The sequence below is a fragment of the Ochotona curzoniae genome, unplaced genomic scaffold, assembly GCF_017591425.1.
Source record: "Ochotona curzoniae isolate NIBS_2020 unplaced genomic scaffold, NIBS_Ocur_1.0 contig_2688, whole genome shotgun sequence".
In the NCBI taxonomy this organism is placed as follows: Eukaryota; Metazoa; Chordata; class Mammalia; order Lagomorpha; family Ochotonidae; genus Ochotona; species Ochotona curzoniae.
The window spans coordinates 4,691,919-4,705,089 of NW_024465553.1; the positions used below are offsets into that span (position 1 = coordinate 4,691,919).

At 45.7% G+C, this 13,171-nt stretch overlaps 1 protein-coding gene across 2 annotated transcripts in view; it reads left to right on the plus strand.

The window, feature by feature from the left end:
- Window positions 1–13,171, plus strand: part of ATG2B (autophagy related 2B) — a 61,044-nt gene that overhangs the window by 28,440 nt on the left and 19,433 nt on the right. For both annotated transcript variants that reach the window (XM_040975103.1, XM_040975105.1), the window contains exons 17-29: window positions 2,815–3,001; window positions 3,217–3,359; window positions 5,199–5,356; window positions 5,743–5,915; window positions 6,495–6,645; window positions 7,083–7,279; window positions 7,412–7,492; window positions 8,296–8,402; window positions 8,534–8,626; window positions 9,788–9,858; window positions 10,328–10,404; window positions 10,676–10,846; window positions 12,739–12,880. In XM_040975103.1, coding sequence (XP_040831037.1) covers window positions 2,815–3,001; window positions 3,217–3,359; window positions 5,199–5,356; window positions 5,743–5,915; window positions 6,495–6,645; window positions 7,083–7,279; window positions 7,412–7,492; window positions 8,296–8,402; window positions 8,534–8,626; window positions 9,788–9,858; window positions 10,328–10,404; window positions 10,676–10,846; window positions 12,739–12,880 — 1,751 coding nt within the window. The remainder of the gene's footprint in view (window positions 1–2,814; window positions 3,002–3,216; window positions 3,360–5,198; window positions 5,357–5,742; window positions 5,916–6,494; window positions 6,646–7,082; window positions 7,280–7,411; window positions 7,493–8,295; window positions 8,403–8,533; window positions 8,627–9,787; window positions 9,859–10,327; window positions 10,405–10,675; window positions 10,847–12,738; window positions 12,881–13,171) is intronic.

A 13,171-nucleotide genomic window follows, 5' to 3' on the forward strand; every position in this document is an offset into this window, starting at 1 on the left:
AGCCTTAACAGTTAACATCTGGTGATTACACCTGCTGCAGCTCGCCTGAGAACTGAGAACTGTCGCTCCGGGATTTCTCAGGCAGGACACTTCTTTCCTTAAATTCTATCAGGTGGATGGTGGGCTTGGGCCATAGTTTGAAGAACTTAGTTTTCTTGAAATGATGAGCCATCATTTTTTAAATAATAAATTTATTTTTGATGATGTTTGTATGGTTAAGAAGGATGCATGCCGATGTGGACCACTGATTAGGGTGGGACGAGACAAGGAGTGGGGGAAAGTGGATGAGATGTTTCTTCCATTTTTTTTTCCCTTCTTGTATTGGGTGGAAGCTGAGGGAGATGGGGAGTGGGCTGCTCTCAGTAGCCTGAGTAACCCAGTACCCAGGGATGGGGAGTGGCCACTCTGTCATCTTGGCCTCCCCGATGTGGGGCGTGTTCCGAGCTTACTGCTTAAGTGGTTTTCATAGTTTTGAGATGCTGGTTTTTTTTTTTTCCAAACTTGTTTCATGTTTTATTTTTTAACTGCATTAGTTTGCATGTAACTTCTTTACATCATTTCCAAATGTTAGAAACTTCCAAATCAGCACTAATTAGCTGTCATTAATCTACAGAGTAAAAGAACAGAAAGGGATTCATTAACGACTTAAAACTGAAAATGTCACTGGAGCTATGAATAACTGTAAATAAACTGTAATGAGTTATAGAGTAGCTGAGATCTTATAAACTGTCTTTGGGCAACTTGGGGACTTGTATGTGAGTCATGTTTAATTACAAGAGGCTGGTAGCAATTATGTTCCTTCTAGCAAATCAATCAAAGTCTCTGCAAGCAAAACAAAGGGTAGAGAATACAGAAGACATGCGTCTTCTCACACAGAGCCGAGTGTTGAGCAGAGACGCGCGGACACTGCTCTCGGGCTGGCACACGGACAGCACCAGTCCGTCACGACCGCTTCCCGGCCCCGCGAGGCAGCAGGTGCTCCAAGCTGTCCGATGCTGCTGATTGTGTTGCTCCGAGGCCCTTTCGCTGACATAGCTCACCTTACAGTCTCCACCACGGGGACGCTTGCCGTCCAAGGTTGGTTGGGAGAGTTGCCCAGTTTGGCCTCCCCTCCATCCTCTGCCGTGGAATAGACGTGCTCTGTGGGTCACGGTCATGGTGACCTGCTGTTACACTGAAAATTGAGCATTTCTTGGCAATGACCCCATTTCTGCCATTTTGTGCCTCCTTTCTTTACACAGCCTCCTTGACACATGTAGGAAGGAGTTGTCAACACATGCCTGGTAATAAACTTGAGTTCTCAGTGGAAGAATTGGACGGCATTGATTAGGTGATTTGGAAGTGCAGTTTATGTTAGGATGTGTGTAAATCAGGAAGCAGGTTGCGATGCTTACTGTTATGTTTGAGCGTCATGCCGTGTCATGACTTGGTTGCCACAATAGTGCAAAGACAATAGAAACCCTGTGTTCGTGGTGCTCTGCAGAAGGTTCCGGAAGCAGTGCGATGATCCAGGAGCTAACTTGGTGGGACTTACAGTTTGTAGCTACAAAAGAAAAACAGCATAAGCCATTTATTACTGAAACTCCTGAAGCAAAAGGTAAATTTCTTGTTGGAGGGCAGGTTTTCATATATTTGCCAGTTTTTGAAAACCTCTCGGGCCCGGCGGCGTTGCCTAGTGGCTTAAGTCCTCACCTTGAACCCGCTGGGATCCCATATGGGTGCCCGTTCTATCCCGGCAGCTCCACTTCCCATCCATCTCCCTGCTTGTGGCCTGGGAAAGCAGTGGAGGACGGCCCAAAGCCTTAGGACCCTGCCCTATGTGGGAGACCTGGAGGAGGTTTCTGGCTCCTGGCTTCAGATCGGCACAACACTGACTATTGCACTCACTTGGGGAGTGAATCATTGGACAGAAGATCTTCCTCTCTATCTCTCCTCCTCTCTACATATCTGACTTTGTAATAAAAATAAATAAGTCTTAAAAAAAAGAAAACCTCTCATATGCGTAGATTTCAGTTGCTTTTGCATCAAAACATTTTAGTTCCGTTTGCCACAGTATATTGACATCCCTTTGTAGTCTTTCTTTTTTTTTTTAAAAAAAGATTTATTTATTTTTATTGGAAAGGCAAATACACAGAGAGAAGGCAGAGAGGAAGATCTTCTGTGTGATGGTTCACTCTCCATGCAGCCGCAATGGCCGGAACTAAGCCAACCCGAATGCAGGAGTCAGGAATTTCTTCCAGGTCTCCCACGTGGGCCCAGGGTCCCAAGGCTTTGGGCCGCCCTCCACTGCTTTCCCAGGCCACAGGCAGGGAGCTGGATGGGAAGCAGGGCCACTGGAACACAGACTGGCACCCATATGGGATCCCAGCGGGTTCAAAGTGAGGACTTTAGCTGCTAGGCTATCGCACCGGGCCCAAACCTTTTCTAGTCTTAATCATTTTCTGCTTTCTCCTGTCTGAACAGTTTATATAACACCAAGTTTCTTAGGTAGGCAAGTATTCCATCATAGCAGGAGACTGAGAATAGGGTAAGTGTAATAGCTGAACTTCTTGGATGAAGTGTGTTAGCCAGCAATGAACCTTTAAAAATCCCCTCCTTGCCTCATGTATTGAGTCAAGTGCAAGACAGTGGTGCCTCTCTTGTGTTGCTCTCAGTCCTGCACTCGCCAGTGTACAGCACGCTCACAGGCAGCTTACGTTAGACATACACAGGTTTTGTAAAGTTTAATCCTGGTCTTTTTGTTAATTTGCACCTGAGTTACAGATTTGTCATTTCTAATTAGGTCTTGATGTTGCTCTCTTGTCTTGCTATCAGGATTGTACTGAAAGTCAGCCCCCCCGCCATGCATTCCATTCTGGAGAAGGTAGCAGCCGAGGAGGAGGAGGGCCCCTGCCAGGAGGAGGAGGAGGGAGGCGCGCACTCCCTGAAGGATGTCTGGGACCTGAGGCGACCAGCCCCATCTCCTTTTTCTTCTCGTAGAGTCATGTTTGAGAATGAGCAGGTGAAGTGAAAACGTGGCTGGCTGCAGCTCTGCGTCGTTAATCAGTGCTGTGGTTGTTCTTGCTAGGGCTTTAATCCGTGACTGAGATGCTACTTTCCCTTGCTTAACTGTTGCATGCATATCTATTTATTAATGTGCAATGGATAGTTTAAGAAAATGGTACCACATAGAATGATTAATTTATGTGTCTGTTTTATTCTAAACTTGCTCTCTAGCTGGTGATGCCCGGAGACCCTGTGGAAATGACAGAGTTTCAGGATAAAGCGATCAGCAATTCTCACTACGTGCTGGAGCTCACACTGCCCAACGTTCACGTGACACTCCCTAAGAAAAGCTTCTATGAGAAACTTTATAACAGGTGAGTTGAAACACATCTGTGTGAAATTTTTGGAATCGGGTTTTGCTGCCTAACTGCTTCTCCTGCCCGGCTTCCCACCTGGCTCTCCTTGCTTTCCTGTTTATCTGCCGCTGCAGTGTTATTTGTATGGTGTGGATGGTGGCTGTGGAATACTGCCAGTGTCGTTTTTATGGTCATAGCAGTTTCCTAACCAGTGTGCGGTGTCTGAGTTAACTGTTGTGTGAGTCGTTTGTGTTGTGTTAGCTTACCGGAGGACACCAAGCAAATTCCATCTATTGTCTGTGAGAAGTGATGTAAAACCTGGGAGACACTTGTACAGACGCCAGCAAACATTGTGGAATAGAATTGGAATCTTAGAGTCAGTTGTGCAGTGAGAATCTGTTCTCAGAATTCAAAAAAGGCCTTTCGTTGGCTTTCTAAACTCTTAATTCACAGACTTACGCAAAGGCCTTTTCACAAAGGATGAGCCACTAGCAAGTGAATTTCTTCGTGTGTGATGCATTTGTTCATAAGGCATTGTTTATAATTTTTACTTCTGGTTTCTTTAAAGTATAGGGGAAAAAATATTCAAAGCATTCAGAAAGCAGAATGCTCGTAAGGATTTGAAACTCTTTTCACCCTGACCTGGATACTGAAATTGTTCAGTTATGGCAGTATTTAATTAAACCATACTTAGAATAACATACAAGTAGCTTTGAGGCTAAGCAAAAGCAAGACTTGGTGAATATATGAGATTTATAACTTAACTAATGGGAGCGGGTTCTCAAGGACCCTGTGAGGTTCCAGCTTTCTTGGAAGCACAGAGGGGAAGGGAGGCGGCTAGGCCCAAAGGGCAGATGAGTGCAGACACGTAGGGTGCCGTGGTGGCTTAGCTGTGACTTCCTCAGCCCGCTCAGTGAGGACGTCCAGCGCTCATCACTATAGATGATGCTACTGTAGCTAGTGAAGCAGGTCTTGCTCACTGCGTTCCCTGTTGTCTGTGCGTTCCTGGTCAGAGGCAGTGTCCCCAGGGAAGCAGGATTTTCTTTGAGGAAACTTAGCTGGGAGCTGAGCACAGCCTGCATGCCTGTTCAAGCTCTTGTAATGAGCTGTGTGACTTGGGGCAGGTTGCTTAACCTTATGAGGCAGTGAGAGTTGCGACTCCCCAGGCTGCCCCACAGGATCGTGTAGGCGTGTCCAGTGAGGTGGTGTCTTGTCACATGCAGATTACAAAGCTCTCGGTGTGCAAATAGTCTTTCTTTTGTTCTTTGTGAATTTTTCTTCTTAATTGACTTTTGCCTTCAACGTACAATGGGATGTATATATGAGTTTGATATTTGATGCTGTAACAGGTAAAACTAGGCAAGTATCTAGTTAGGTATCTCATTAAGTAACTCTCTTTCATTGCCCTGCATTTATAGCCACAGTGGTTATTTTTCTACTGAGAAAGGTGTTGTCTTTAACACTCTTCATAGTGAGGGTTGATGTGATGGCTCAATTGGCTGATCCTATGCTTGCAAGCATTGGCATCCCAACTGGATGTTAGTTCATGTCCCCACCTGTTCCACTTCCCGTCCAGCTCCCTGCTATGTCTGGCCTAATACCCTGGGCCCCTGCACCGGCGTGGGAGGACCCGGAAGAAGCTCCTTGGGGAGTGGATCAGTGGATGGGAAATCTTTCTCTGTCCTCTTTGTAAATTTTATTTTCTAATAAAAATAAATAATTCTTAAAAAAGAAGACAAACTTTCTTGGGATCTAATTTTCATTCTACCATTTGAAAAACATAGTCATTGTTCAGAGATGCTTGGTCTGCCTTGAGGGAAGTGGCAATATGCTTACCTCGCGACCTTCCCTTGGCAGGGTCTTTAACGACTTGCTGCTGTGGGAACCCACGGCTCCTTCGCCAGTCGAGACCTTTGAAAACCTTTCCTGTGGCGTTGGGCTGTCCGTGGCCAGCCAGCTGATCAATACTTTCAACAAAGATAGTTTTGGTCCACTCAAATCAACAGTTCATTATGGTAATGTATTTTCAATTTCTTGTGAATTAAATGTCTTGATTTATTCATATATTAACATGATAACCTTTTTACTTGTGAGTTTTAAAATATCTGACTTTTTCCTATAAGTAGCTATATTTTATACTTTGTTTTAGTAACTTATGTTTCTCCTTTCTGTGTGTATATGGAGAATTCCACTCACTTGAATCTGTTGCCTTTAGTGCGACAGTATGCAGATTGCTTACAGTTTAGAACTAAAGAGGAAACTATAGAAAGTGCATTCGGATTCATCATGTTTGTGAAAATCAGCAGGTTACAAATGTACACCATTTCCATGAAAAGCTGTAAGTTGCTGTTGTGTTTCAGGAAGTGATCAGAACCCCGTAACTGTGTGTTTGTTCCCGTAGACGAGGAAAGCGGATCTGAGGAGGAGACTTTGCAGTATTTTTCCACTATTGATCCCAACTGTCGTTCCCGTAGGAAAAAAAAGCTCGACTCTCAAAACAAGAACTCACAGAGTTTTCTCTCAGTTCTTTTGAATATTAATCATGGATTAATGGCAGTGTTCACAGATGTAAAGGTAAGATTTACGAATCCGGTGATTGTTTTGTTTTTCCTGCAAATGTACCTTCTTCTGCCTTTAGATAAATGTACTGTGGTACCCATGTGTGGATTGCAGTGGGCCGAGCTGCTTCCAGGGCCTGTTGGGGACCAGCATCTGCCCAGCAGCAGCAACAAGGGCAGGTCACCATCTCAGCTAACCACGCTGCGCGTAGTAGCTCCAGCCCGTTTCAGCAACGGCACTGATTCTGCTCCTGGGGTGAGGGGTGTTGAGGGGTGTTGAGGGGTGGGCTGTGGAGAGGAAGCTGGAGCGCACGGAGCTGCTGGGCTGGAGTCACACGGCGCTGAGTGCCTGGGCCTCAGGGCCGTTCTCGGCGCTCACCGACGAGGCTGCTTTGAAATCCTCACCTCATTGGGGAAAGGCACATACGTGAAATGGAAAGGAAAATTGGACTGCTTTGCTGTGATGTCAAGATTTTTCCCAAGTTGAATCAAAAGTCTTTACTTTTCTGTAAAAAAGAAACCAAAAAAACAAAAAATAATTCTTTATTTTTCACACAATTTGATGCCTTCCATGTTTTTCTGATGTTTTTGTTAGCAAGATAATGGAGAGCTGTTGGAAAACAAGCATGGTGAATTCTGGTTCGAGTTCAGCAATGGCTCTTTGTTTTGCGTGACAAGATACGAAGGTTTTGATGATAAGCACTACGTTTGCCTTCATTCCAGCAGTTTCAGCCTGTATCACAAAGGTAGGAAAAATGTGTGACGCTGGGAATGATGTCTGTGGGTGGGAAGTCATCGGATTTCACTGCTAGGTCGGCTTTATGTGAGGCAACACCTTAATATACAGTCCACCTATTTGAAGCACGTTATTCAGGGCTGTTTTCAGCATTTCACAGCTGTGCAGCTGTGACGACGGTCTGTAAGTCCAGACGGTTGTCGTTACCCAGGCTGTGCAGGTGGGCGTACAAACGCAGACGCACGGGATGGGCTGCACCCGCGCAGCAGGTGAACATGAAGCAGAGATGAATTTTTTGTTCGGGCTTGGGTCCTCTCTAACGTAGCTAACTCTTTTATATCTGTATCTGTCTGTGTTAACCACAGTGCTCAGCCTGTGTGGGTTTTTGTTTTCAACAGCCGGGTGCCAGGAGTCACGTGGTGACTCTTCCCCTCCCTCTGCTTCCAGGTGTGGTGGATGGGGAGATTGTTCCCGCAGAAAGCCGCCTGCCCACCTCAGCACGCCCGCACTGGCTGGAGCCTACCATTTACTGCTCCGAAGAAGACGGCCTCAGCAGGGCTTCCTCCGACGGCGTGGGCGATCACCCCAACATGCTGTCCGTGGCGGTTAAAGTACTGTGTGACAAGTCCGAGTCCAACACGAAGGTGTGCACTTGGAAAGTTTGTACATTCAGCACGGAACTGATCACAAGCTAGGAACAGTGCGTCAGAGGGGACATGGAAGCACGGAGGGGTGGGTGTGTCAGTGACGAATGCCGTTCCCTGTCTTCTGTGTAGGAGTCCCTGATCGCTGTGGGGCTGAGAGGAGCCACGCTGCAGCACACCGTGCTTCCCTTGGGGCTCAGCTGGCATGAGCAGGTGAGTGCCGTGAGGGACTTAACAGTGACACACGTACCCGTAGGCTCACGTGTACTGGTGTTCATCTTAGAATTGTCACACGGGGAGTGCTGTGTTTCTGTTGCTGAGGGTGAGAGCTGTGGCATTGTTATGATCTCAGAATGGAACTGGTCTTGTACTTTGGATTTTGGCCTAGCAGTGAAGACACTGGCTGTCACCTGTGTCCCGTATCAGGGTGCCTGAGTTTCCAGCCTTCCTGTGATGCATACTCTGCAAGGCAGCAGGTGACGGCTCAAGGATTGGGTCCCTGCCACCCCTCTGGGCGGCCTGGGTGGGGTTCCCAGCTCCCAGGTTTGGCCTGGCCCAGACATAGCTGTTGAGGACAACTGCAGGATCAGTTAGTGAACGAGGGCCTGAGTGCTCTCTGTGTGTGTGTGTACGTGTGTGTGCGTGCGAGTTACGCTTTTCTGAGGCTTCTCTGGTGTTGCACGGGCTTCTTGATTGCAAACTCCTGTTTTGTGTGTATTTTTTAAAACTTTTTTTTTTTACTATACAGTTGTAATTGTAGAGCTTTTTTTACGTACTTCCTGAAGTGATGATCATACTTGGACACATCACACAGCCCACCAACTTTGCTAGTTACTTTTCAGGAGTGGTCTGGAAGAACAGTTCTTCAAAATGACCTTGTTTCTTTTAGCAGGGTGATTTTATAATCATTGATTTTTTTTTCCCATAAGATACTTTGTTTTTATAGTGGTAGCAAGCAGATTTATATTGAAAACTTTTTTTCTTCTAAAGCAGGGCCTTTGTATTTTTGATTATAGATCTTACACTTCTTGAATATTGCTGATGAGCCTGTGTTAGGGTATAATCCTCCAACTTCGCTGACGACATTTCATGTCCACCTTTGGAGCTGTGCGCTCGATTATAGGTAAGATCACAGACTGATAAAATGTCTTTATTTGGGTCCCACGTTTTGGAAGTTGATGGAACTCAGCATGCATTTTAAAAGAATTCTTGTGATGGCATTGGGTTGACATTCTGCTGTTTGTCTGGTGCCAGGCCACTTTACTTGCCCATCCGGTCTCTTCTCACCGTGGAAACATTCAGCATTTCTAGTAGTGTTGCGTTGGACAGATCTTCCTCCACTCTCAGGTACCGTGCCAGCTTCCCTCGCCTGCTCAGTGGAATTCTTCAACCTGCTGCGTGTTTGCCTCAACCGTCTTATTAAAGTCTGAGTCTTCTGTCAAAAATCTTATTCTACCAATAGCTTAATCTATATAAGTTACTCATTTATTTTCTCTTTCTCAAATAACTCATTTATTTTTTTTTTCACTATTCCTTTTTTAAGTAAGACAAGTTTGCAATTCTTATTTTGGTTTTTGAGACGTAGTAAACTTCACATAGTGCTTTATAACTCATGCCTTATCTTTATATACTCTATGTTTATAGTTTGAAACATTTTGAATATGGACATCTATTTTAAGATTTATTTTCATTGCAAAGTTAGATATACAGAGAGGAGGAGAGACAGAGAGAAAGATCTTCTGTCTGTTAATTCACTCCCCAAGTGGCCACAACAGCTGGAGCTGAGCCAGTCCGAAGCCAGGAACCCTGGAGCCTCTTCTGGGTCTCCCGCATAGGTGCAGGGTCCTAAAGGGGCCATCCTTGACTGCTTTTCCAAGGCCACAGGCAGGGAGCTAGATCAGAAGTGGGACCACCGGGATTAGAACCGGCGCCCATATGGGATCCCAGTGCTTTTAAGGCGAGGACTTTAGCTGCTAGGCCATGCTGCTGGGCCCTTGGACATCTGTTTGAAAAGAGGAAATGAGCAGGTGTTTGGCCTCATGGCGAAGCTACTCCTGTCCTTCATTAAAGTGCCTGGACTTGACTCCTGTCTCAGGCTAAGGACTCCAGTGTCGTTCAGTGAGCACGTGGGAGACCTGGATTGTGACTTTGCTCGCAGCTTTGCTCCGTGACCCAGGTGTCTGTGGAGTGGCCACTGGACGAGGGTGCCTCTTTTTCTCCCTTTTGCTTTTTCTTTCTCTCTCTTAAATAAACTAAATACCATTTAAAAAAAAACACCCTTAGAATTAATTTGAACAAACAACTTAATCTAACTTTACATATCATTTTGCTAGCATGCATGAATAATGGATATTTTAAAAAATTAGATGACAAGTCTAAGTTAGAAAATGCACATGGTTTTAATAGTGTACGTATCCGGAAGAATGATCCAGTGAAGTATGCAATGATCCTGTGATCATGTTTTCAAAATTTAGTTTCTCAGTTGTTGCCATAATCTTTTTTTCACAGAATAATTCTGGATGAAGCGGCTTTACATCTATCTGACAAATGTAATACCGTTGCTGTGAATCTGAATAGAGGTAAGAGTTAAACAAGGCCGGGAATAGATGCATCCTAGGTCCTTTGTTGCATCTGAATGTTTTCAGCATTGTAACTGTGATAATACCAGTGAACTGAGAGTCTCATGAAGGATATTTTAAAGACTAAAGGATCTTTAAGTATGTGTTAATCATGGAGACTGTATTCAGAGCTTAGGTTTTCAGATATGGGTTTTTCAGTTTGAGATGGCAATATATAAAATTATATATGCCCTCAATATTTAATAAGAACATAACTAAACTAAAATAGATAATAGGGGGCTTTGAGGAGTAAAATTATATTTCAATTGTATTATAAATACTTTTTTGCACTGTCTGTAGTGAATTTTAAAGAACCACTAGTTTGATTAGGAGTTGGTTTGATGGTTTTTGAAAACTGTACTCAGATCCTCTTACTGTTTGCTTTTTAAATACCTTTAAAATTTTTTTTGATTACTTTTGACAATCATAGATTACGTACGTGTGATGGATATGGGGCTGTTGGAGTTAACTATAACTGCAGTCAAATCTGATTCTGATGGAGAACAAGTAAGTTATTGGGAGAAATGGTCATTGTTATTCTACTTTTTTATAAGTTAAAAAACTTCTATTTTCCATAAAGTTATTTTCCTATAAGCCTAATTTTGCTCAAAGGAGATTAAAAATGTTTTAAAAATTAATATTGACCCTTTGTGAGTACTTTTCCTGTGGCAGGACAAATTATTGTATGTTTTGTTTACTCTAATTCTTTGTGGAAGGGAAGTGTGTGTGATCTGTTGCTTGGAAGGCGTCTTCATGTTCTTCCCCGTTGCTCCGGCAGCCCGAGTCCTGCTTTGAGTTGCACTGCTCCAGCGACGTCGTCCACATCAGAACTTGCTCAGACTCTTGTGCTGCCTTGATGAACCTCATTCAGTACATTGCCAGCTACGGGGATCTGCACGGCCCTGCCGAGGCCAGTGTGGCGCCTGGAGCCCTGCGGAGAAGGACACAGGTACAGGCCACAGGGTTGCTTCACCGTCCCTGCTTGGAGAGTGACCCGTCTTTGAGATTTTATGACAGTCATAACTTAGGAGAGAGACTGAGGGCCTGGTGTGATGGTAGAGCAGAAGAAGCTGCCTGTTGTAGTGCTGGCTGGTCTACTCCGTTCCTGCTCCCTGGTGATGGTCTGGTAAAAGCCCAGCATGACCCCATGTCAGGTCCATGGCTCAAGAGGGAGGCCTGAGTGAAGCTCCCTGTCCCTGGCTCCTGGCTTCAGTCTCCTGGCCCCAGCCATCGTGGCCATCTTGGGGCTGAACCAGTAGATGGAAAAACTGTCTTCTCTGAGCTGTGTTACTCTGACTTTCAAGTAAATAAGTAATATTTAAAAGATAACAAGAGAAAGAAAAGAAACTTGGACAAGTGCCCTCTGCTCGACTTGGACAGGAGAGGTCCTGAGGGATGACCCGGCCTCTGGAAGGCAGCTTGCTATGTGGTGGCTTTCTGCTCAGAGCCACTCTTGCCTCCGCCCTCCTGATATTTCATTCCTCAACTGAATGGTTTCTATGGGTCCCTGCAGAAGAAAGAAGCCATTTATCATGATAGAGTTTGATCTGTACCAATTTTTTTTCCAAGCATTTGTTCTTATTGAAATGGCAGATAAGATTTACAGAGAGGAGAGATAGAAAGATTTTCCATCTGCTGGTTACTTCCCCGGTGGCCACAACAGCTGGAGCTGAGCCATCTGAAGCCAGGAGCCAGAAGCTTCTCTGGGTCTCCCATGTGGCTGCAGGGGCCCAAGGCTTTGGGTCATCTTCCACTGCTTCCCCAGGCCCTAAGCAGGGAGCTAGATGGGGAGTGGAACAGCTTGGACACAAACTGGCACCCGTGTGGGTTACTGGCTCTTGTGAGGTGAGGATGTAGCCATTGAGCTGCCTTGCCAGGCCTGGTCTATGTCAGTGGCATGTAAAGCTGTTAGGGCATTTATTTCTACAACGGCACCTGCTCTGCTTGGTTTCTGTAGTACTACCCGGTTTCCAGCTTACTTTCTCATGTGTAATGTTCTCTTTCCTTCAAGAAAGCGCAGAAGGTGAAGATTGTTTTACAGAAGAATGAGTTGAGGCTCAGAGGGTTTGGGTGATTTTCCCTGTTGGTACCACAAACATTGGCAGACCCAGATATTTTGGGAACCGGTGTGGTGGATTCGTATCCCTCAGGGTCACTTTCTGACCACTCCTGTGGCCGGACTGGCTAGCGGCCATCGTTGTTGTTCTGCCTGGCCCCTCTGCAGGCACAGCTCACCATGCGCTGAGGTCATGTGCTCCTGGGAGGGTCTGGCTGGTGTTGGCTTACCTTTAGTCTAGAAGAACTTTACACTTCATTTGTTTTCATTTGCGACTTCCTGCTCCTGATAATAAGGTGCTTTTTGACATTCTGTTTATTTATTCACTTTTTAAAAGCATTCCCCCATGAATTAGAAGTCATTGCCATTTTTGAGTCATGTTCCCATTTAAAAGCATGGCTGGATTTCGTGTGTCTGTGGTCCGCTGACTGAAGCAGTGCTGGGACTGAACTCGGCAGCTGTCCTCCGGCCGTTAGGCGACCAAGAGACGTGGCTTTGTCTTGAGGGGTGACAGCGTCAGTCAGACTGGAGCAGATGGGACTCTGATCTGCCTCTCAGATTTTCTGTTCTTTTTTTTTTTTTAACTTTCTCCTCTAATCACCTCAAGATCCCAGTTTCTGGTGCTGACTTGAGGTGATGCCGATACTGCAAACAGAAAGCAGCAGGTGCCACAGAGTATGAGGCGTTTTCTTAAAAGATAGGGTTTTTCTAAGATACGATAAACAAAAATAGCTTGCTTCCTGAGACCATTTTCAGGTCTGCTTAATGAGGCTTTCTGGCTGTAGGTAGATTCCAGTCGCCACTCCTCTTCCCGTGGGCCGGTGCTTCCAGAAGCCGATCAGCAGATCCTACGAGACCTGATGAGTGATGCGATGGAGGAGATAGACATGCAGCAAGCCGCTTCTTCCGGGCTACCGCAGGCCAACGGTAAGGCCAGTGTGTTGCTGTAACCCAACACCCGAGGCTGGGTGCTTTGTGAAGAAAAGGGGGTCAGTGGCAAGGATGCTGTGTCACAGCATGGTGGAGAGGCAGAAGGAAAATGACCTCATGCCGAGGCAGCAGGCGCGTGGGGTGGTCTCACTTGTACCCACCTGCTCCTAAGGAGTCTGTCCCACTGCCTCCAGACAGATACTGATCCCTGCCCAGGCTGGTGTCCCCGCTGGTCTGGTGACCTTCTAGACCTCCTCCCTCAGAGGTCCAATCCCCACTGCGGCCAGC